At 45.8% G+C, this 25,281-nt stretch overlaps 2 protein-coding genes across 7 annotated transcripts in view; one reads left to right on the top strand and one right to left on the bottom strand.

The window, feature by feature from the left end:
* The window catches only part of LOC135377525 (prolactin-releasing peptide receptor-like), a 774,729-nt gene that overhangs the window by 449,208 nt on the left and 300,240 nt on the right, over positions 1 to 25,281 (top strand). The gene's annotated exons all lie outside the window — the stretch shown is intronic.
* LOC135377524 (fibroblast growth factor receptor-like 1) overlaps positions 16,612 to 25,281 on the bottom strand; it is a 101,496-nt gene continuing 92,826 nt past the window's right edge. For 4 of the 5 annotated variants that reach the window (XM_064610004.1, XM_064610005.1, XM_064610007.1 and 1 more), the window contains 2 exons: positions 23,696 to 23,933; positions 16,612 to 18,356 (listed from right to left, as the gene is read on the bottom strand). In XM_064610004.1, coding sequence (XP_064466074.1) covers positions 17,956 to 18,356; positions 23,696 to 23,933 — 639 coding nt within the window. In that variant the 3' untranslated portion in view covers positions 16,612 to 17,955. The remainder of the gene's footprint in view (positions 18,357 to 23,695; positions 23,934 to 25,281) is intronic. The other variant, XM_064610006.1, reaches the window with a different exon arrangement.

Below are 25,281 nucleotides of genomic sequence, written 5' to 3'. Positions count from 1 at the left end.
CGTAAGCTCATAGGTCCATATCAGTAATCGAATCGAATCAGTTGAATTGAATGGAGAGAAAGGAACGAGTAATTATTGGGCTAAATTGACATGCTGCATTTATTTTCATGCTTCGCTTTCCTGTGCTTCTGGTGATTTCGAGTTTACGTATACCTCATTTTCAAGAACAACGTTGAAAGTAGAGCGCCTGTAAAGCACTTTGCCCGCATAGTTTCCATGTATACTGGAAGAGCAAACTTTACACTTTCTTTGTCTCATTCAAAACACTTGTACGGATCGACGTGTTTTCTTCCGTTGTGCTTCATCCCACACACAACATCTCTGCGGCATCGGCGGTGTATCGGTGCCCTCTCTGAAGCTTTGGGACAGAATCCGTCGGTATTATTGCGAAGTACGGCAAATGTCTCCAGGTGGTGTTGGCGGCGGGTTCGCATTGAGCTTGAACTTTCGTATCATAGGGGGCGTTATGTACATTGCTCCACCGCTTCTCTCCGCTCCGCTCAGCTTTCACTCATGCGATATGTCGCCAAGTGAGCTGGTGGACGTTGGCGACGTTTTTGTGTGTTGTCTTTTGTCCTTCCCCCAAGCTCAAGGACATGTTGCCAACGTCATGTGGTCTTCTCCATTGAAGAACAAAATGTGTGGAATACCACAGGAATGACAAACGTATTTACAACATGAAAGGCGAGATGTACAGCTTAAACAGAAGCCGATATCGCGCCTTATGTTTATCTGTGTGGCGCGTTTGTCCGCCGTGCCGCGCCGCCAAGTACAACTGAATTTCTGTATCAAATTTGAGTTCAATTAACCAACATCTCGCCGAACTTTTCCTTCTTTAGTACCGATTTGACGTGGGGAAACAATAAAACACTCTTTGGTTTACGGGGCGTCGGTGGCTTATTTGGGCCGCCAAGCGCTTTATCTGACCTCCAGCTCAGCGCCGACTCCAGTCGATTCCATCGTTCCACAGCATGTGTTCCTACGACACGGAATGGGATCGTCCTTTCTGCGGTCGTGACATACGAGGGTGGATCCATAAGTTTCCGGCCCGACCAACTTTTAATAGTCATAGAGACGAAACAAGTGTATCACTTTTCGACATAGTCACCCTTAACTTCGATGCACTTTTGACACCTTTCAACCAGCATTCTTATACGCTTGAAAAAATAATCCGAAGTTTTGTCCGGAAATGCTGGAAAACTGCCTCTTGCACCTCACTATCGTTTTGAAATCTCCGTCCTCTGAGATCCCTCTTCAAGCTTGAGAACAGGAAGTAGTCACTCGGTGCCAAGTCTGGACTGTAGGGTGGGTGGTGCATTTCTTCGAAGCCGCACTCCTTCAGTGCAGCCTTTGCAACACAAGCCGTGTGGACAAGTGCATTGTCCTGGAGCAACCGGAGACCTCGACTCAACCTGCCGCGTCTCTTTTCCTTGATGGCGTCCCGCAGTCGGTGCAGGAGTGAAGCATAATAAGTCGCATTCACTGTGGTGTTCCTCTCTTTGAAGTCGATGAGGAGGATCCCGTGACAATCCCAAAATATTGTTGCCATGATCTTCTTTGTGGATTGTGTGACCTTGGCTTTTCTTGGGGAGCTTCTCCAGGTTTGCGCCATTCCATCGACTCCTTTTTCGAAAGGGGATCATAGTAGAGCACCATAGTCTCATCCCCTGTAACAATTGACTTCAATATTTCTTCTTCGTTCTCTTGACGGAGCTCCAGAAACTCTTTGGCACAGACGACGCGCTGTTGCTTTTGAACTGACGAGAGAACGCGTGGCACCCATCTCGCACAGACCTTTTTCATGTGAAGGCCCTCGCCGATGATGCGAAAAACGGTTGTTTTGGAAAGCCCCAGCCTTTCTGAGATTTCCTTCACCTTCAGACGCCTGTCGCTCAGCACTTCCTCCTCGACAAGAGACAAATTTTCTTGTGTCACCACTTCCACTGGACGACCATTGCGTGGATCATCTTCAATGGACTCTTGCCCCAGTCGAAACTGCTTAGCCCAGACTTTTACCGTTGTGTACGACAGAGAGGCTTCCCTGTACACGTTGACCAGTCGCGCTTTAATTTCTGTAGGCGAAAGTCCCTCTTTTGTCAAGAATTTTATCACAGCGCGGTACTCGATTTTTTCCATTTTAACTGAAGAGTTCACCCTGGCTGTTTGAAATGCCGCTCTCCAACCGACAAAAGCATGGAGAGGGTTGAGGGTGGTGCTCCGGCCCACCAACAGATGGCGCCACGCGTCCTTAATCGCATTTTCAAATTCGCGCGCATTTTCTACCTCGGGTCGGAAACTTATGGAACCACCCTCGTAGGTGTTTCGGTTTCCTCTGATTTGCATGGTAACATCTGGTAATGGACATCTCGAAGTACGTGCTTGTTACTGGATTCTTTCAAAAATGCTCAAATCACCACCACATTTGCTCGGAACTCTCTCATTAGAAAGTTTATTAATGGATTTTAGATAATTCGTCATATAGGGTAATTATATATACTCTTTTGCGCAGTGTGTCAGCAGTGTCGCAGCCGGCAGGTCTGGACCAGCAGGTTACGGTGTAGGTCTAATCATGCGACCTGTGACATTCAGAGAGTAGGGATGTCCCAAATGATCCACGGTAGGTTTGCAAGAGGTTTGCAAGGCTCCATGGTAGACACTGCGCCGGTGCCGAGACCGGTGCGGAAGCGACACCGGTCGACACGTTCTGATTCGCGCTGTGATTCGAAACCACCTCCTATGGGGAGTAACCGCCCAGTTTTATGGCACTTATTTGACCCACATAAGCACTTTCGCTTCATTTTCTTATTTATTGCATGTGTGACGATGATTACACTTCGGTACATGTTACATGCACTTACCACCATGGTTTGCATTGTATTGGTTCGTGGTGTATGGTGGTGCGTGGTGTATGGTGACGTTCTTTCGTCGTCCTGCTGTGCACATCGATTGTCACAAGTTTTCTGCCTTCGTTAAGTTCCCTGTCGTTATTTCTGTCGTTTCCTATATGAACTCTACCCACACCCGTCAATAGCAAGTGCAATAGATGATAATTCTATGTATTTTGATAGCGTCTGCAGTTATGAGAATAACAAGAACCACACTAGTACACGCACGTTTTCCCTTCCCTTTCACATGGGTCCTTGTTCCTTGCGACCCTGCCCTGAGTCCATTGTGACTGCACACTACGCCAGTTGTGGCTGCACCCCAGATCCATGGTGACCCTCCTTAGGTCCGTAGTGAGCGCACCCTAGGTCTGTTATGACCTCACCATTGGTCCGTCGTGACCGCACACAAGTCTATTTGTGGACCACACACTATGTGGTTGTGGCCACTTTCTCGCCTTTGCGGTCCCGGCGCCCAATAACACTCCCCTTAAAGTTTGACTAAAATATAAAGAAGGTAATCTTTCTAGCAACGCCTTACAAGTGCAGCTAGGAAGGACAGGGGTGGCCTAGATATAACCAACGTCCAATTTTTGTTTACGCTATCTCTCCTTAGGCTATGTCTGACGACAAGGAGCGTCTATAGCAGCTCTAAAAGCCTCTCCAGCAGATATATCCCGTCCGCTTATCCCTCCTTCCCGCCCTCCCCTCCTTCTCTTATTGTGGCGTATCTTGCTGACCGTAGATTGTGTGTCTCGCCGGCTAAGACAGTAGCTATGACATTCACGCGCCGCTCATTCACCAAATAACCCCTGCTGCTAGCTGGCTCTAGACTGAACTACGTCTCGCATTATCGGTATCTGATAATCATTGATAAGGGACTGACATGGTCGCGGCAGATCAACTTCCTCTCCGCTGGCGCCCGCATCTACTGTAACGTGCTCCGGCACCTCTGTGGATCCACATACGGGGCCTGTCCTGTGCTGACCTCCATCGTGTGCTTTGCTTCCTGTTGCTTAGCATTATGCGCTATAGCCTGCCTGTCCTGTATGGGATATCCAACACTCACAAGCGGGAGCTGCTCAGTATATTCAAGCCAGAAGCCTCCGCCTTTGTTTGGGAGTGCCAAAGACTACGGAACCTTGTGTGTTTTGGCGGAGGCACGGGAGTCATCGGTGCTTATTCTTCGCGATAGTGTCGCCGTACAGGCGTACACGCGCTATCTTGCCCGCCATCCGGCTGATTACCTCTGTGACATTGCGCAACGTTATCCCGCATCTGCATTCGGTCAAGCTATTCTTCGTTTGCGAGGCAACATCCCTTCAGCCTCGGCCCGGACCTCCTATGCGCCACCCATGTGGACACTTCACTACCCCACTGTACAAACGTCCATTCCAGGTCTTAGGAAAAAGAATGCTGTGCCAACAGTTGTGGCCTGCCAACTGACCTTGCACCACATCCACAGCCACCATCCCCCGCAGGGGGCACCGGCTTCGGCTGGCGTTTGGTGAGTGGCGCCACCACGGACCCCAGCCCCCAGTCCTAAGGTGTTATCCGTACCGTGCCGAGGGGATGAAAGGCGAAGGGTAGAAGCCTTGAACGGTGGCGGTCGGAGTCGTGGTCAAACCCCGGCCGATGGGTTTTTCTTAAAACTCCGGGACCTTCCCACATGTATGAATGTGAAGTGTGGGTGACCAATGGGAACATTCATTTCCTTAAACCTCTCATGGTGAAACATTCTTCTCCTCCCTCGATCGCAAACGGCAAGCGCCCGCGGACCGAAGTCTTCAAACAGGTGTTTGACACCTTTCAAACTAAATACGTTGTCGTTAGTAGTGTGAGCACAGAGACTGAAAAAAGCACTCCACTCGCAGATGCTCGGAATCAAAATAACATCAAGCTTGCACAGGACTCTTAATACCTGCCGTGGTGTCGTGTCGTTAGCTGAACTCATTGATGTTCCTTCGGAAGAGATTCTTGAAAACCTAGAAAGCCAAAAGGTGATTGATGTAAGGAAAATAAAAATCAGGAAGAACAATGAGTACATAACGACACGGAACACAATTCTCACATTCGACTGCCCGACTCTACCAGAAAGACTGAAGGTATGATATCTAACTGCAGAAGTGCGGTCATATATTCCTATCTTAGATGTTTTAAATGTAACAGCTTTGGCCATCCTTCCGATGCGTGCAGAGGCTCTGGATGCTGTGCTCGCTGCAACAAACAGCACCACAACTCCAAAGAGTGCAGAGGGCCTGATCACTGCGTTAACTGCTCAGGTGACCACCCTTCGTACTCTAGGTCTTGCCCAAAGTGGAAGTTTGAGAAGGAGGTTATGCACATAAAAGTTACACAGAAACTAAGTTATCTAGAAGCCAGGTCTAGAAGCCAGGAAGAAGGCATCTCCCTTCCTGTTCCAGAAATCCTTTTCATCTGTCGTTAAAGAGAAACCAAGGATGATTTCATGTGCAACACAGACAGAAAAGACAACACAAAGTGAAGAAACACATACACCTGTATCTCAAACACCACCTCCTGTAACAGTAACCACAGTTTCACAATCCTCTTCCGTGGCGTCATCGCAAACTGTGGAGGCAAGCTCCATGGAATGCGATGATGACACGAGCTCGCAAGGCTCATTCACGAGCGTGAGCTCACAATCCCAAAGGAAGCCTAAGGGAGATATTTCATGGAGTGGCTCACTTCCTGATATATCTCCAAAAGAACTAGCGGCTGCTCGGAAGAAAACTCCGAGACAGCCAATAATGGCTCCAAAGAAAAAATAATGAAACTTTCCTCAAACAGTACACTCTTCTTCATAGTGCAGACATGTCTTGTACACATCTCCCTCATTTTCTCTATTATGGCGATCCTTCAGTGGAATTGTCGAGGGCTCCTCTCCAATTTTGACGATGTCAATGATCTTTCGGACAGGTATGATGCACTCTGTTTTGCATTACCAGAGACCTATCTGAATCCACAACATACACATACATTCCGGCGATGGAACCTGTTCCGAAAAGATCGAGTTGGTGCAACACGTGCATCTGGTGGTGTTGGTATCCTCACATCAAAGACCATCCCTGCAAAACACCTTCCACTGAAAACAACACTTGAAGCAGTTGCTGTTCAGGTATGTCTTCCTAGGTCCAGGGGTCCTAACCATATGTTCCTTATACAGTCGACCCCCGTTTATCCGGACGGTGCCGTTCCCGGCGAAATCGTCCGGATACCGGGGCATCCGGATAAATGAAACGACCGTATAGAAACGCCATACAGAGCAAGGTTTAATTAAAACACAGAAATATCGTCAATGACAGCTGTTAGATTGTAGTGTAGGCACTCGTTTCCTGCAAAATTTTGCTAATTGCATTGAGTTGAGCCACGCTGTTGCGCTGCTCGAAGAATGTCAATGTCGGAGCCTTGTTTCTCACTGGCGTCGTCGGCACCGTCTTGCTGCACATCACACGGAGGCAACAGCAGCAATCACACCATCATCACTCATAGCTGCACACGTGTCATCGTCCTTATCAACGTCAACGTAGTCAGGAACCGCAGCATCATCTACGGCAGTCGCAGTGAGCTTCTGCATCAGGGATCGCAGCTCAGCTAGGGGAATGTCTTCATCGGCCAACGGACCGTAAGCTGCAAGCCCTCGGGTTGGAGTTTTCCCCTCTAGAACCGGACAGTTGATCGAGATATTTCCAAATGACTCGACTGGTCAACGCGACCCAACGGGCACACACAGAAAAGGGGGTCATCGTGCACGGTTGTCTCCCCTACGGAGGAATGTAGGTCCCTGACGTGTGCCGGGAATAACCCCAACACAGCAAAAAGGGTGACGAAGCGGGGTCAGCGTCTCCTCTTACTCACGGTAGTCCGGATAACTGTAGCTGGATTGCAAGAATTTTCGACTTTCGTTCCCTGGAATTCTTGTCCGAGTCCGGAAGCTGAAGTCCGGATAAACGAGAACAAAATACATGGAGGAAAATCCGTTCCCGTGCCTTTTGTCGGGATACCGCGGGATCCGGATAAATGAAGTCCGGATAAACGGGGGTCGACTGTATCTAGCGCCGTCAGGCCTGGTAGGACAAAAACAACTCGAAAGTCTGTTAGATGAGCTCCCACCACCCTGTCTTTTATTGGGAGATTTCAATGCCCATAACTACTTGTGGGGCAGCACAAGGGCGGATAGTTGTGGCAAAATGTTAGAACGGCTGTTACTCTCAAGGCCAGTGTGTCTACTCAATACTGGTACACCAACATATGTGAACGCTGCTACACAGACATTCCCTGCAATAGATATCTCTCTGTGTAGCCCATACCATTTTCCAAATGCTAGACTGGATAGTGGATGAAAATCCTCGTGGAAGTGACCACTTCCCAGTTACCTTAAAATTACACCTGCCTTCAAATACCCTTGCAATACGTCCACCTCGTTGGAAATTATCAGAGGCAGATTGGGGCATGTTTCAGAGAGAAGCCGATCTTTCACTGTCTTCTATTCAAGGTATGGGTGTTGAACAAATGAGCAACATGATTGCAGACAGGATCATAAGGGCAGCCACTAATTCCATTCCGCAAACATCCGGTCGTCTCCCCAAGTGCCCAAAGCCTTGGTGGACGAGTGATTGCGAGGCAGCTCGTAAAGAACAAAATCGTGCATGGGGTACCTTTCGAAGATACCCTACAACAACAAATTTAATTCTATTCAAAAAAGCCAGGGCTAAAGCAAGGCGGACACGAAGAGAAGCTAAACGTGAATCGTGGAGAAATTTTGTATCCTCTTTAAGTACGAAGACTCCCTCAAAAACTGTATGGGACGGACTCAGGAAAATCAAGGGTGAATATGCCAGCTTTACTGTCCCATTGTTACAAATAAATGGCACAACCTGTCAGAAAATGGATGAACAGGCCAATGCTCTTGGTGAGCATCTTCAGGGGGTTTCGAGCTCCTTGCATTATAGTAGCGACTTCTTAAAAATCAAACAACAGAAGGAGAAACAGAATTTTCCTAGTGGAGCTTACGACAAGTATTTTTACAATATGCCTTTTACAATGATAGAATTGTTAAGGGCAATGTCATCATCAAAAATCACAGCGCCTGGACCAGATCGAATAACTTACTCCATGCTACAGCATTTGTCAAACACTTCTCTGGAAAGTCTTCTTGATTTCTTTAATACTATATGGCAAAGAGGACATATCCCTTCTCGCTGGAAGGTTGCAACCGTTATCCCGCTTTTAAAACCAGGAAGAGATGCGTCAAATCAAATCAAACTATAGGCCTGTAGCACTCACAAGTTGTCTTTGGAAGACTTTTGAGCGAATGGTGAATAACCGTCTCATACACTATCTTGAGGAAAATGAATGCATTGACCAATATCAGTGCGGATTTCGGACGGGGTGTTCCACTACGGATCATCTTGTTCGGTTAGAATCATTCACACGCGAAGCCTTTGTACGAAAACAACATTGTGTGTCTGTTTTTTTTTCGACCTTGAACAGGCCGGCCTATGATACCGCATGGCGATATGGAATCTTGCTTGATTTGCATTCATGTGGAATACGTGGTCGTCTGTTCCACTGCATCGCCGACTTCCTTGAAGGAAGTTCGTTCAGGGTCCAGCTCGGCATAACCCTTTCGCGTCCTTTTCTACAGGAGAATGTTCCTCAAGGATCTGTTTTGAGCGTTACTCTATTTATTCTTCAAATGAACTCTATCACTAAGGTTATAACCACTTCAGTCAAGTACTCGCTGTATGTCGATTATCTCCAAATATCATATTCTTCCTGCAACCTAGCCATGTGCGAAAGACAGCTGCAGCTCACAATTAACAGGCTAACTAAATGGTCCAGTGAAAATGGTCCTTTAAGTCCTTTAAATTCTCCACAGAAAAGACCGTATGTGTACCATTTTCAAGAGTTCGAGGAATGTCTCCCGAGCCATCACTTAAAATGGACGGCAGTGATCTTGTTGTAGGGACAGAATGTAAATTTCTAGGTCTAGTCTTTGACAAAAAGCTTACTTTCCTTCCCCACATAAAAATATTGAAGGCTAAATGCGTGAAATCTTTGAACCTTATAAAAGTCGTGTCTCACAGGTCTTGGGGGGCAGACAGAGAAACATTGGACAGGGTCTACATGTCTACAGTTCGGTCCAGGCTGGACTACGGATGTGCAGTTTATTGATCGGCACGACAATCTGTCCTAAAGTGCTTAGATCCTATACATCATCAGGGCTTGCGACTGGTCCTCGGAGCATTCCGAACGTCACCCATTCAAAGCCTATACGTCGAATGCAATGAATGGTCTCTAGGAAGGCGACGAGCTTATCTTAGTGTCATGTGCGCACTGAAAATTCGTACTTATCCACAACATGCGGCAACCTCTCATGCGTTACAAGGACGCCTTTTGAACAACTGTTCTTAAACAAGTCTTCAGTCGTTCCTCCTTTTAGCATGCGAGTTTTACGAGAAGTTGAATTTTATGATTTTACCCACTACAACACTCCGCTTTGCAATCTGATGGGAGCCTGCCTCCATGGCAACCACCACCACATTCCAACTGACTTCTTCACTGACTTCTGACTTACCACTTACTGACTTCTGACTGACTGACTTCTTCACTGACCAAGTACAGAGAAAGCGATACTTCCACGGCTGTGCTGCAGCAGGAGTTCGAGGGTTTAAGAGAAAGGTTTGGAAAGCACGTGGCGTTTTACACGGAGGGATCGAAGACTAATGCTGGTGTATCTTGCGCCATGGTAACTGGGACAGTCACAATAACTCATCGTTTACACAAAGTCATGTCGATATTCAGTGCAGAGGCTTATGCGATCATCATAACACTCAACTACATTTTACAACATTGCATTGTGTCATCAGTCATCTATACAGATTCCCTCAGCTCTTTGCAGGCAATATGTTCAGTCCAAAAAACAAAAAAAATTCTTGTGCAGCGAGCACGACGTCTAGCTAATACAATAACTAACAGGGGCTATCGTTTAACCCTTTGCTGGGTGCCAAGCCACGTGGGCATACAGGGTAACGAAAATGCGGATCGTGCAGCTGCAGCTGCACATTCAGCTGACATAACAGTCTTTGATGTCCCTGTTCAAGACCTCAGGTTATTTTTGATGAATGCTATCAACATGAAATGGCAGCAATTTTGGAGCACACAAGAGCAAAATAAGCTACACTTGGTGAAGCCTCAAACAGGAAATCGCTTACAAAGTCTTGCAAACAGGTTACACGATGTCTTAAGGTGCAGGTTAAGGGTTGGACACACATACATGACTCACGGGTTTTTGCTACGTGGGGAGGACCCACCTGAGTGCGTGCGCTGCAGAGAGCCCCTTTCTGTCCAACACATTCTAATTACATGCCCATTACATGAAAGTTATCGTCAGCGTCATTTCACTGAATTTTATTTTTTACTCCTTATATATATTATATAATGTTATATTTTACTCCTTACCTCTTCATCCAGCTCTTTTGCTGGGTGATGAGGCTATTGTTCCTTTTACTGGAGTACATAATTTTTTAAAGAACATTGGATATCTGAACAAACTGTGAACTTACAGTGAGCTCTTTTCTTACCCTTTCATGTTTTTTTATGCCACCACTAGCCAAGTTGTTTTAATATGAGCATTTCATTTTTTAACTGGGTTCATCACATTACCTTGTTGTTTGGCGCTATAGCCCTAGTAGCTTTTGCGCCAAAAAAAACCAAATCATCATCATCATCACAGCCACCATCGGCATCGAACCCAAGTATAGACTGATGCTGAAGGAACGAATAACCGAGGGAGACACGGGACACGAAGACAAGCACAAGAGTTCCGTGTCTCTCGGTTATTCGTTCCTTCATCATCATGCACCAGTTAGTCAGCGCCCTATCTCTTTTATAGACTGATGCTTCAGTTTCTCTAGTTGGGTCGTCTGCTGCCTTTTGCATCCCAGAGGATGGAATTGAGCACGAATTCAAACTCCCTCTTATGTCGTCTGCCGAGGCACTACTGGCCGCTTTAAGACACGTCTCCTCGTTGGCGCCCAGGGCCTCGACGATCCTCACCGACAGTAAAGTGGCTCTGGAGGCGCTGGCCTCTTACTCTGCTGCAGTCATCAGTGACACTTACACTACGATCATCGCCCTGCACTACGAATTTGTATCCATAGGACACGGCGTGGTATTCCGATGGATTCCGAGCCATGTCGTGCTTTCTGGCAATGATCGTGATGACGCTTTCGCTCGGCAAGCCCACGACACTGAGCAACTAGCTGTCCTTCCCTTTGCGCTCTCTATGTGCCAGCTGAAACTCCGCCGCTGTATTGCCAACTGCACGCAGCTCTTTCAGTAAGAAGCTATATGCACCTGTACCTTCCTGCGATCCATTGACCCGCTAATGACACATGCTGTGCATGGCCGCATCCCGCGCATCGAGGAATCGTTGCTTCATCGTCTGCGGCTGAATGTGGCACGAACTCCACTCCTCCTGTTTAAGATGAGCCAACACCCACCACCTCTTTGCCGCACGTGTCAGGTAGAAGCCCACGTGCCACACATACTCCTTCCCAAGCAGCAAAATGTACTGAAAGTCCAGTGCAATAGTGGTGGACGGGTAGGTGGAAGGCCTTGAACACACTCGTGAAACTAAAGAACACTGATAAGACACATACCGTCCACCCCTGTTGCACCCGACTTTCAGTACGTTGTGCTGCTTGGGTTGCCTGCCAGCGGTACGAAGATCACCGGTCGAGTCCCCGCCGCCGTATCGCTCATTTAGGCTACCGAGAGCTCCCCCCTCCCCCCCTCGCGGTGCTACTTGGCCCTACTCAGCACGCTGAAGTCACGTCTGCGCTGACACGACCCTACGGGAATCAAAACTCTTGTGCACTCATTGATACGTCCTATATGACTCTCTGCACAACGATTAGGAAGGAGCTGTCTTTTTCTGTATTTTTTCATAATTTTCTGTGTCTCTGCAGCTTTTATCTTTTTGTTTGTTTGCTAATAGCAAGCCTACATCATGGCTTACCTTTGCCTTCTGTTTTCTCTTTTTTTCTCAGCATTAACCAAGCCCCCCCCCCCCCCCCACACACACACACACACTTAACGAGTTACTTGTACACTTGCCTCACTTACTGCAACTTAGGTTGTGATTCAGCAGCCATAACAGGGTCTGCCCTCTGAACCTCAACGTCGCTCTTCTCCATACGGGGAGTACCCCGGGGAGTAATGGGAGCCTCAGTCGCCGCGGAATAAGCGTGAAATTGAGGAAGGGTCTAATAATCAGGGTCTAGCGACACACCAGCTATAGCCATCAATTCTTCCGCAACTGTTATCCCTGCAACGGAGTGTGAACTGTCTTTAACCTCTCACCAGCCGGGGTGACTCTGACCATGGCTGGTCGGGGGCTACTTCAAGCCCATCACAACGCCAGTGCTCCACTTGTTCAGGGATTTGTCCACACTCAATGGACCGTGGACAATAGAACCGAACGCGGGAGATGGCGCTGGACGGGCACGGGACGGGCACGCAGATAGCAAGTTCAGATTGTACAGATGTTACGACCATCTAGAGACAGGGATTGGAAGGTTTCTTTGAAAGTGTGCCGCTCAGTTACACTAAGCGAAGTAAAAAGCAGTTGTAAACCATGATAGTAAGCGTCTCCATGTGCCTCGTACAATTCCAGCTGCCCTGTCAGGTAAGTTACCATTCTGCCAAACTGGTACTAACTGCAATGAAAGTCCCCAGCCAAATCCAGCTCACCAACGCTCTGCCCTCAAAGCTCTTTTGACCTTTTTGAGCACTGTCGGACATCGATCCTTAGTGTGAAGGGGCTCATTATTTCATTCTCCACATCACCACCAGCATTGGGGTAGCGTATCGCTAAAAAGCGTGTCCTGGGGTTCACAGTAAATCATTTTACACCTTTATTTGCTCAAAAAGGTGTATCCTTATAAAAACACCCTTTTCTATTCCGCAAAAGGTGCAAAAAGAGCATTACTAGAGGTGTAATATCCACATACACCACGTTTTATCCAATGTCGATCATTAAGGGTGTAAAGTGGGGTGTTGAAACATGTGTATACCGTCGAATACACCTTTTTGACATCCAATTTGAATTGGGAATATGGTGTTAAAAATGGTGTTTTATTTCGCGAGAGAAAATTATGCTGCTTTCACAGCCGCCCTCAGCAAGTAATCACATTATAGATGATAACCTGAGTTTAAAACACAGTATTGAACAGGGAGGGATGTTAGAAATTTAGCTTATATATTTGACCCGTGGCAAGCGTGGGTGTTAATTGCAAAATCACATTGCCGTCACCTTTACAAACGTTTCCCGCCCCACCACATGTAACGAACGTGTCCAAACAAATTGTATTTCAGTATATGATCCATCCGACACGCAAATATAGGCTACTGAGGGTGCCCGGGGTCTCTTCATGCCTCTCCACTCACATTGGTCCCACAGTGTTACCAAGCTAACGAGGCGTGCCTGCGACGCATTGCAGTCCGGTTTAGGTTCTAGGATGGAACCACGGCTGGAAGTCTGCCGTGTTCACGGTGCTGCTTGCCGTAGAAGCAAGAACGTCGAACTGTATGTCTGGACCAGTGGCGGAAGCTCCTATTACACTATTTACGAGGGAATATTTGCTAGCAAATAATTCCATCATAAAAGGTGTTTTCAATACAATACTCCCCTTTTAAGGGTGTTTTCGTTTTTAAACACCCATTATAACAGTGTTTTATTGGGAATACACTTAACTAAAGGGTGTATTAGAAAACACCCATCATTTGAGTGCAAAGGCAACACCAAAAAGGTGTGCGCCATGGGACAAGCCATTTACACCAAAAAAGTGTAAAAACGTTTACTGTGTTGTACCGCTTTTAAAATGTAGCGCATCGCCCCTGGCGATGAAGCTCTCCATTCATCATCTCAACATAAAGTTGTTGTTGTTATTCCCTTTGGTGCCACGGGTACTGGCCCTGTTAGAGCTTCGGCATTGTATTTATGTTAGTAATGGAGCAGGGAGGAACATAATATACCTGGAGAATAATAAAAGGAACCAGCTACGTCGGCCACGCCGGTTTGGCCAACTCTGGTGCACTGAAATTTCATTTGCCACATTTTGCTTGTGATCCAGCTACCGTCATCATCGTCACCACCCTCGTTGGTGTACTATGCATGTGTTCTTGCGGTACTTTATTTCTCAGCGTTTAAATTTAGGTTTCTATAGTGATCTTGAGCAGACAAAAACAATTATTTTGATTGCACAGCTTTGAGCGCACTGGAGGTTTTGACTGCATGCACTTTGGAAACATACATCACCACGACCTAAAGAGCAATTATTAACTCTACAGTCGCTTGATTTTAGTTCCTTCTGTGCTTAGTTCTTGCTCTCTTCCGTCTGGGAATGATCGAGTAGGTTTAACAAACGCCCATTTGTCATTTAGTAAGAATTAAGTAGGGAGGGCAAGTGGAGTGTATAACATTACGGGCTTAAAATGTTTCGTATAATTTCGCTACAAGTTTCGCGTCTTACTTGTGTTAATAAGTAGCGATGAATGTGGATAAAATTATTCCCAGTTCGATATTCACCGCGCACTACCAGGAGCGCACAGCCTGATTGGTTGACCCGGTCACCAAATATCACCAAGAAAAGAAAAGAAATAAAAAATAGTGGACTCTCATTCATGATGGAAAGTGATGTTCTTGTTGTACCTTTCCCCCTTTCTTCTTTCCTTTTTCTTCTTTCTTTCTGCCAATAAATCCCCCTCCCTCTGTGCTCCAGCCTCAGAACATCACTTTCCATCGTGTTCAACAGATGCCGCTTGCGTCGCTCAGTAGTGCGTAGTGGAATGCGCGAGTGAGTGAGTGAGTGGATGTGGTTTGTCCCCTCAAATGACGCACCCTTGGCAGTCATTGGAGAGGTGTGTTAGCTTTGCTCAATCGGTAGAGCCCTGGACCGGCAATCCAGATGATGTGGATTCGAGTCCTGCAGCTGGCCAACCTTTTCAGTGACTTCCTTCCTTCTTTCATCAGCCTTGTCTCATTCATGCTTTACCACTGTTATGGCAGTGGAAAGGAGCGCAGAATTTCTAAACTTATGTATCGTTTGAAACCGAAAGCGAACATAATAACAATATGACGCGTGAAATCGTGAGCCGGATACGGCCTAGTACGCACGACGATAACACGGCGACGTTCTAACAGTTATTTTGTATACGCTGCGAGAGCACAAAAATCAGCACTGCAACGTCAGAAGGCTGTTATTATAATGTATGCACATGAAGGTGGAGGTGGTGATGGTGGAACTGCATGACATAGTCGACCACGAAGTTCAGTGGATGGTGCACTGACACAGCTTTCTTGTCTGTTATGGATCCTGAGAGCCAGGGAGCAGGTTAGGGAGCGCTCGGGTTATCGCCAGATACAGGGATCAACGCAACAAGAGAGATATTAGAGGCTCTCACAGTCCATAACAGACAAAGTAGTCGACCACACACAGGTGGGCAACGTCACGACTACCGCAGGAGGGGAGAGGAGGATGCGCCGACTTCACAGGGAACTGCCGGCATTTGTCTTAAAGCGTCCGAGGAAAACCCAGGGAAAACACTGAGAGAGCACAGCCAGCGCCGGGTCACCGCCCAGTCTTGGCATGGACTGCCATCATCGTAGCCTTGCCTTTTGAAATTGTCCCTAGTGCTGCGTTTTCCGTACGTAACTTTTGGCACGCAAGGTGAGATCGTTTCACACATGTAACGATAAACGTTTATCAATAGAACTCCACATACACATGGCTTTTAGAAAGTTCTCTGTTTAATTTTCACATTCTGTACAAAACAAGACCGATGCCACGCTCCGTAACATCACGTTTCCGACATAAAACAGGACGCGTTTGGAATCATACGCGCACAAACACATCCAGAAAACATTTATGGTACGGGATGCTTCCCTCTTGAACGAACACAGTCCACGTGATCACACAGGTGACGATGTCACTAGACGATGAATGTGGTCGCAGCAACGTACCCCTCACTATCTGCTGTGATATGTATAGTTTCTGAGAGCCTAAGGATCGTCATCGAAGTTCACGCGAACCCGTTGACGACGGAAAGACGTGGATTTCATCTTTGCTACTTTCTTGGCTGTGTGGGCTCAGTTACCGGTGAAGTTAGATTGCCCTTACTAAATCGAAATGTCATCTTCATCTTGTCTGTCTGCTTGGCTGACACAAGAAAGTGTTGAATAGAAAAAAAGAAAGAGAAAAGAAGCGAGGAATAAGAAAAGGTGCTATGTACAGATACCCACTGTTTTTCTCTCGAGGTTGTTATATAGCTGGTTTATCTGACACTATGGGACAGATGTCTGAGTACACAGTTGCAATGACACTGAATAATTTTGCAATCAATTCGTCTAGACCTTTGTAAATGGGAAGTTTGATTGTTTCGGAACTTTTTGTTCTTTTTCGTAAGTTGCAAGCGGTTATGACTCATATTATGAGGTCATTACGTTTGCTGCTAGGGTTAACCATCGTAGGGTTCCGTTTCTGACAAAATGTAGCTCATTCTCATGATACGGGTTAAATCAACGTCGTTTTGGAACGTAATCCGCTGCTTCAATGTGTACGATATTTGTTGTACGATGCGATAATTGTGGATGACAAGTGAAAATGAACCTTCATGCGGCACAAAGATGATTATGGAGCTCACGGAACATAACAACTAATATATATTTATATTTTGACACATACTGTACAAGCAATCACCGCCACTTCGGTGACTGTCAATACACATAACAGAATAGCTCTCTTCAGCGGACTACATTTGCCTTGGATGAACGCAGTAGAGTATAAAAATGCGAACTGTCGGAGTTCCCGGTGTTTGTCACCAACTCCGGTCTTGTAAACCCCGTCTTTTCCCATGATTAGAAGTAGCGCTCCAGGAATATGAAGGACTTGTCGCAGTCACCCTGGGTTCACGTGACTAGCTCACTGATAGACTTACATTTACAATATACACGTAATGACACACTTAATGTTCTCAGTCACTCACACCGAAGAGTTAGAATACCCTGTTTGGAGATTATGTTCTCGCTCGTAAACTCTGTGACGCGCTAACGTATCAACACAATTTAGTTTTCCTCACAACTTCAACTCGAAATCAGTATAATGTTGACTGACATCCGCGGGCTACAGGGCCACTACGGACAAAAAGAAAAAACAAGAAAAAAAAACACGTAGGTAATTGTTTTTTACCATAAATTTACTGCCATTCACTGTGTGACGTGTCTGACATTACTGCCCCTGCAATGCACGTAACGGCACACATCGGGCCATCAAATCAGGGGATATAATTGCAAATGGGGGCACAGCGAGTTCTTGTACATTCTTCAGTTATTGACCATGTGAAACGGCAAGATATCTGCATCTATCCGTTTGTGTAGCTTTATATTCAAGGGCGGATAAACGCCAAAGCACACGCTTGATATGCCAGAATCTGATTTTCATGATGAGTGACATCACACATGCCTCTTCGCCACTGCTAGCTTACGCGCGAGTCTTATATTTTATTTTTGTCGTCTTTTTTTATGCAGTTCATTTTGATCGTATCGAACGCGATGAAAATTTAATATTTGAAAACTATATATATTTGTATATTATGACACAAACCCTTGTTTCCGCTCAAATTTTTGTGTGTCACGATTACGTCTCTGTGGGTCTTTTAAGTAGGGAGATAGCTTTGAGTCTGACGTTTCAACGTAGCGAAATTTCCGTATGTCTGCGATGCGGTCAGCAGCGCCGCGACCCGGCAACAGAATTAAGGCGGAATTTGTTTCCGTTCCATTTCAACGACCTCATTCACATGCGCACATCATAAGCTCGATGACGGACTTGGTATCGCTTCAACGGCTATTACAACCACCACGAAACGGGGCAATAACTGACGCATGACTTGTCTAAAATCTCACTAACGGTCTGCTTGGCCAATGGGCCCACCGCTTCGCGTTCCTGAGCACGCTTCTTCACGACAGTCCAGTGGTGCTTGTATGCGGGCATCAGCACACATAGTGTAAGTGCCTCTGAGTGTGATAGTGGCGGGAGCCATTCGCTGAAGGGGTGTGGCTGAAACGCCACTGCTGGTTCGACATCATGGTGGCCGGATGCGGAGGAAGCAGCTTGCAGTTGGCGGCGGCCAAGAGAGGCGGCAGAGCGGGCGGCGGTGGCGGCGAGTAGGCCGTCGACGACGTCGTCTTCTGCAAATGGCGACCATGCGGTCCTCCGACGAGCAATTGCGTGTGACACTCTACCTTGTCGGGTACTTGAGGTGCCGTGGACGAACGCTCCTCTTCGGCGCGACAGTGGCGACACAGGCAGATGCTCACCACGATGGTGAGGAGAAGGAACAGGGCCACGAGGGAGATGATGATGATCACCGGTGTGGTCGAGATGGACGGCGCTGCGAAAGACAGGACCGTGAATATTGTAACAGCTTCGGTATTCTCTTTCTTATTTTATGGACAGGTAACAAATGATTGCGTCATGCGAATATGCTTCGGTATGGTTGGTATTTTTAGAAATTCGGCTAACGTAATAGCAGGCAGCTAAAGAATATGTTAGCGCTGCGTGGGCAAAAAATATGGAAGAGCAGTGGAGGAACAATAAGAAGACATACGTGACCTGCGGTGAAGGTCTGGACCGGATAGGGCAAACAAATGCCGTACTGACTAGTTGTATTCTACATCTATCATTATCAGTGTCATTCACCAGGTCACAGGTTGATCAAGTTTGTGACAACAAGAAATTGTCCATATTTCATTGTAACATTCGAAGCATAAGAAAAAATGCTGACTTATTAGTTTCCTTTATATCTGAACACTCTGTAAATCTCGATATCATTGCCATTTCTGATATATGGCTGAAGAAAAATGGAACCGTTATACCGTCACGGGATATAGAATGGCATCGCAGACACGTGATTCACGATCTCGGGGCGGCGGTGTCGCACTATTTATCAAAGACGGATGTTCTTTTTCTACTTTACCACTGGTCACGTGTACCACACTGCTCATTGAAACGTTATTTGTCAAACTAGACTGTTCCATCATTGTTGGAGTTGTCTACCGGACACCTAATTCTTGCCTTCCTTCCTTCCTTCCTTGATAAGTTGGAAAGTATTCTTTCCGAAATAAAAATACACCATAAACCCACTGTCATTGTGGGAAATACGAACATTGACCATAGCAGTGCTATACATGAAGATTAAGGTCTTACCACCTCCGGAATCTCATCACCGTACCCACCCGGGTAAGAAATTCTGGGTAACAAATTCATCTGCAACTGTAATCGATCATGCCCTGACCAACATCGAAATTGGTATAATTACTGGAGATGATGAATCACACATCAGATCACCAGCCTATCTTTGTTGCTATTGGCTGTTTTGACGAAACAAAAGGATACGGTCCGAAACAGGTTATCAAAACAGATTATGACCTTTTAAGGAATGACATTCACTCAATCGATTTCTCCCAATATCTATCACGATAATCCCAACACTGAGTTCTTAAGGCTAATTGATATTCTTAGTCATGCTCTGGAGCAAAGCAGTGTAACGGTTGCGAGAAATTGTCGAGATAAACCGATCTGCCCCTAGGCGAATATATCCATCATCAATGTGCTGAACGAAAATGATTATTGGTACCACAAATAGAGACGTGATAAAGCAAACACATATAGAGTGTAAGTTTGAATGTAAAACAAAAAGGGGGAAGACATTGAATTCGTCACCTGACGAATTCTGCTACTCCCATAAAGAACCCCGGCTAAATGGGTGAAACCCACATTATACTTATGCCAGTCCGAAACATTGCGCAACAAATCAGTATTCGTGATGCGAACTAGAAAAAAGAAACATTGTGCGCTACCAATAAAGGATGCTAAAAGTAACTGAAGATAAATTTGGAAAATAATCATGGAAGTAACAGGCAAGCCACGTCAACCTTGTACGCTTCCTGAAAGTGTGGATTGCGAAAGCCTGGGTAGGTTTAACTTAATTCAACTTTCGCCACTATGCGACCTGCACTAGCTGCAAAGCTTTCCAAACCTGTAAACGAAGTTAACTGTCCTTTCGGCATTCCTAACAGCTTTGTTAGGGAAAACATCACAATTGAAGAACTACATTTGGCATTTTCGAAAATACAAACGAATAAAGCGGCTGGTATGGATGGACTAAACTGTCAGCTAATTAAAGAAAACGTTGATCACGTTGAATGTTCTTGGACCTGTTTTATGCAGGGTGTACAGTCCTTCCATCCAAGTATCCACGCATTCCTCATGCCTAAAGATATGAAGGTTGTACCAATAATTAGGGAAGGAGACAGCTCTTATCCTAACGACTATAGATAGATCGATCGCAGTTTTGAGCATTATCAACATTATACAGGGTGTCTTTAAAGAACGCTATGAGAGCAGCATAGATGTCATTTTTGCAGTTGAGTTCTACGGCCAGGCGGCTCTCCTCCTCTCGAAGAAAGTATGCAACTACAAGATGGCCAGTTACCTAAAATTCATTAATGAACTCTTCAATTAGGAAGTTTATGGCAAAAGCGAGATAGCAGAACCGAAGACATTCCTCGTTGAAATCCATTCTGTATTTTAAAAATCAGGAAAAGAGCGCGTGCCGTGAACTATTCATCGCTGAATTGCGGTATGCAAATGAGCCGAAACCGATAAAGCGCGCCTCAGGAGCGCATCACCCTCGCCGACGGAAAGAGGTTTATCTGGTCAGCTGAGCGGCACATATAGTCCAATCATCTCCATCGCTCCAAATCACGTGGCCCTCTGACGCGAAATGAGCGCTGTACTCCCCTGCGTTCCCCGGTCGCCGTGGTTTCGGTTTCCGCTCATAGTGCTTAGTTGCTTGTGCGCCATAAAAACTTCAGTCATCATCATCATCATCTGAGCGAGAAGCAGAAAATGCAATAACTTGCTGTTTTGCTTAATTCGCACGTGCACCATTTTTCCTGGTTCTTTCTCTTTCATGTGTAATTTTAGGTGCTTTTACTTTCGCCTAAAAAAATCGTTTAGAGACATATAGTATACATTTGTACATTTACTATAACCATTCAATTACATGCTAAAAGACATAAGGGATAAAAGAACATTTCGGTGAGAAAATGGGCGGGCTCATCAGCGAAGCTGGTCCCTGTAATCACTCAAATTTCCTGTTGGCGCGCCTTGACCAATTCATTCGTATGATCGAAAGTGTTAGCCGAAAGGTGACAGGTGGCAGAGGCCTGCATGCCACGGCGAGCGCAGGAACTCGAGAAGAAATTGCGCGTTGAAGGATGGAAACGCTCCATTCAGTGGGAACAACAGCATTCCCGGCAAGGTGATGGATATGGTTGCGTCGCACCTCTGGATACATTCCCCAGCGCCGCATTTATTGTGCTCGATGGCGTGTCCTCCATCCTTCTATTCCCCCACGCGGCGCCATGGACATTACTGACTGAGAGCATGCGAATACGAACCTCCCAAGTTCCTCAGAGCTTTGTTGTGCTGTTCGCTTCGGATCGATTATGACGAATTAAAGAAAGCTATTGATGTAGGATATACAATAGTATTAGCTAGATGGGTTGTTACGGCTAGGACACAGTTACCAAATAAGAATCATGATATCAGTCCTCGTATGGATGGATGGATTAATGTCTGTCTGTATCGCCGTCTTTTTTTTTCTTTCTTTGGCCACGTCTAGCTTCGATTATTAAGATATGAAAATGCGGTAGTGGTGAGCTGTTTACTGGAACTCGGTTTACGGGCATATTTGGCACGTTACTCCAGGGGCCGCTGCCTCCCGGTTCAACATCTGTCTGAAAGCGTTCACGGAATACCTAGTGTTGGCCCTAGATAGTGTTTGCTCCAGCAATCTGTCGTTTCTTGTGGCGGTCTTTGTGGCTATTCGGAGACCAAACGCCTTCCTGTGCTATAGGCATCGAGCAAGTCCTAAATTTGGCGTGGCCTTACACAAGAAGTGCGCCTTGAAGCACGTAACCGAAAGGACGTGAGCGCTATCACGATTCTTTTTTTTTTTCCCCTCGCTGAGCGTCAAGATCGGTGACTGGCGTAATGGTGTACGACAATCGGCTAATACCAAGTCGCGAAGCTAATGTTGACGCTGATCAGTTGATGTGAAGGTGTCCTACAGCTTAGAGAGACGACAAAGGACAAACGTTTCTGTATCTTAATTGTTTTGTAATTATAAACGCTTAAGGTCGTAGTTTCCCGTACATTATCTCACCACACCCAAGCACGTTGCTTTTCCTCAATTACCATCTCTCACAAGCGTGTTATTTCCAAGTCCATCGTTCAACATGAAATACGAACATCCACACCACAACGGATGGGTCCCAAAATCCCTGGTTTTCCGGCTGTGGTTTGCGTGACAAATTCCACCTTGCAGTTGTAATAGCTTGGGAAGTTGCGCAGTTAACATTCTCGTCAGGAATAAAACATAAATGAACGAAAACTGTTGTCTTTACAGTGGCCAACCGCGCTTGCTCTGCAGAATTCCTTCCTTTTCCAGAACAGTGCACAGGAATAACTCTGCAGCGTTGTTCTGCATCTCTTTCAAGCTAGTCTAACGAATGGCGTTGTCTCGTTTCTCAGGCACTTCAAAGTTCCAACCAATTATTCCGCTTGAAGTCGGCAGCCGCGGTGACTTCTAAAAGGGCTATCGGTGGAAGCCTCTTACGGCTCCGAAAGAAGAATCTTCACATTTACACAGGATGGCATCGCCCGCTTCCTTCAATCCCACGTCATTGTTTGCTCGTTATAAACGTCATGTTGGCGGATTAGGCAGCTTATAAAAAGGTTCCGGCGGTAGAGGGTTTTGCAGCTATATTTGCGCGAGTATATTCCAGTATGGTTACGGACAGCGCATATATTTATTCCAAGAACAAAAACTGACAAATTTCTTTGCCTGTTGCTTCTTCAGAGCTTATTACATTTCTTTCTTTCTTTTTTTTATTTATTTATTTTTTTTTGCGGCTTCTCGAATGCCCGATCGCCATCCAACCGGTACTTTTTCTGAGAAATTATTTGCAACTGCCATAAAAGCCCTTCGGAACCTTCAGATACTCCTTGATCACGTAGAAACAAAATTACAAGAACGGCGATGGCGTTCAAGCTACCGTATGAACTAGAGTGCGGAACCGAACCAAAAACCGAAAATAACCGTTATATTTCGGCTGAACCGCAACTGAACCGACCTAAGAGATTTCGGTTACCGGTTCACAAAACGGTTCAGAAACACTGAAATTGCTTATGTAGCGTCCTGTGACTTTAATATTTTTCATGTTACCCAGAGCTGACATTTACGACTTGTCCACGATTTCGCAGCCTGTGCTGCACGGCAGCACAAGTAGCCGTCCCAGCCTTAGCTCTACTGGACAGCCGCCCTTTTGATGCAATGAAGGTCCTGGGTCCTTGGCCCCCGACCGAACAACTCCAAGACTGCCATTATTTAAACAATAATAATAATAAACATTCTAATCAAGTGTATGGGTAAACTAAACTGTGCTTAGTGAGAAGCGGGGAACATTAATTAATGCAGACGTCTCCTTTATGACATTAATATTATTTAAATTCATTATAAGACAAATATATTCGCAGCCTTTGCATTTGTGGCCGCCTCTTGCGAAGGTTTTCTGGGTTGCTAACTCAAATGCACCAAAGGACTTCGAGGTAAAACGAGTCGCAGCAGCGCAATGCGTCCACAAGTCATTGCAATTTACTTACTTGGTATAATGGACAGATGAGCGCTGAGAAAGTTAAAATCGTCAATGTTGCCGGCCCAGCAAACGTAGCGTCCTGCGTCTGAGTCCCTTGTCCTTGCTATTACCAGACGATTGGTGAATAGGCCCTCCGATTGTGCCACTGTCTCCGTTGAGCTAAGCATTCGAAAGATTTCTTCTCCAAGTCTGATGACTGTCTGCTCCTGGTGGTGGACCTCCGACTCTGGAACTTGCTTCAGCCACTAAAACAGCCGGAGATCGAATTTAGTGTTGTGCAAAGGGAATCTGTGCTTTCTGTCTATTAGTTCATTTCTTTCTTTTTCGCGTGCGATTTCGTTATGATAACTATCGTATGGTGTCACCGACTGCCGCTGATGTCTAGAATCGAAGAGAGACAGGGAGTTAATCCTTTGAGGATTAACTTAGATGGTCAGCAAATTGAGATAGTGAATAAAGTAAAAGTGTTAGGTGTGATCTTTTCTGAAAAACTAACATGGGATAATCATGTCGCGTACCTAAAAACTAAAATTGCTAAAGGCATTAGAACAGTCAGCGTCTATAGGCGTATACTACCAAAATTGGTCAAAATCATAATATACAGAACGCTAATAGAATCTTACTTTAGCTACTGTCATTTGGTGTGGGGTACCACTTCCAAAATAACCTTCAGAGCTTATTGGTTCTATAAAAGCGTGCAGTCAGATTAATTGCAGGTGCACCACACCTATCCCATACAACAGGCATTTTCAGAGATCTCCAGATTATAAGGATAGACAGTTTCTATCGTTATATTCTTTCGAGGACATACATCTCTGCAGTCAGACATAATAACACTACATCAGTACAATTATTTGGTCTACAGCCACAGCTGAATTTGAAGACACGCGCTACAGCCTATTGGGTTGTTCCTAGGTCACGAACTCGATACGGCGACCGATCGTTACCTTTTAGCATTGCTGTAACTTTGAATGAGTATATGGGGAAAGGTATTGATTTAGTGCAGTTGTCCCGGGTCTCGCTAAGGGACCTTTTTGCTAGTTCACCTGTTAGTTTAAATTGATACTTTGTCACATCTAATAGTTGTATGTAATTTGTGATTTTATAGTGTTGTGTAATTATTTTTTTTTCTTTTTCTCTTTCGATTGTATGCTGTGCCTCTGCTGCCCCGAGTGTTCACTGAGGCTGTCAAGCAACACGTGTTGCTGCTTTTTGGCCGCCCCTGTACCGCTTGAGGTATAATAATAAATGAAATGAAAATAATAAATAAAAATAACAAGGGAGCGAGCGACCGCCAGTAAGCATCGCCACTACTTAGTGCGTACGCCAAGCGAGCTAGTCCGTAGGCTACAACTGAAGCTCTACATTGTTGCACAACACCAGAGTGAGTCGTTTCCCGAAGCGTCCTATTTAGGGAAACCGGCTCTCCGAATATCTGGGTTAGTGCCTTGCTCAATAAGAAAACATACAGGGATATCCAACGAAGTTGCCGTATGACCGTACGTTATAATTCAGCGTCACTCGTTATAAATATGTAGGCCTGTCCCATCACCTATATCAGATGCGTGATAAATAGCGCACGTCATAGGAGAA

The sequence above is a fragment of the Ornithodoros turicata genome, chromosome 1 (genome assembly GCF_037126465.1).
Source record: "Ornithodoros turicata isolate Travis chromosome 1, ASM3712646v1, whole genome shotgun sequence".
Lineage (NCBI taxonomy): Eukaryota > Metazoa > Arthropoda > Arachnida > Ixodida > Argasidae > Ornithodoros > Ornithodoros turicata.
The sequence above is the reverse complement of the archived record's forward strand: the minus strand, read 5'-3'. Positions and strand labels throughout refer to the sequence as shown.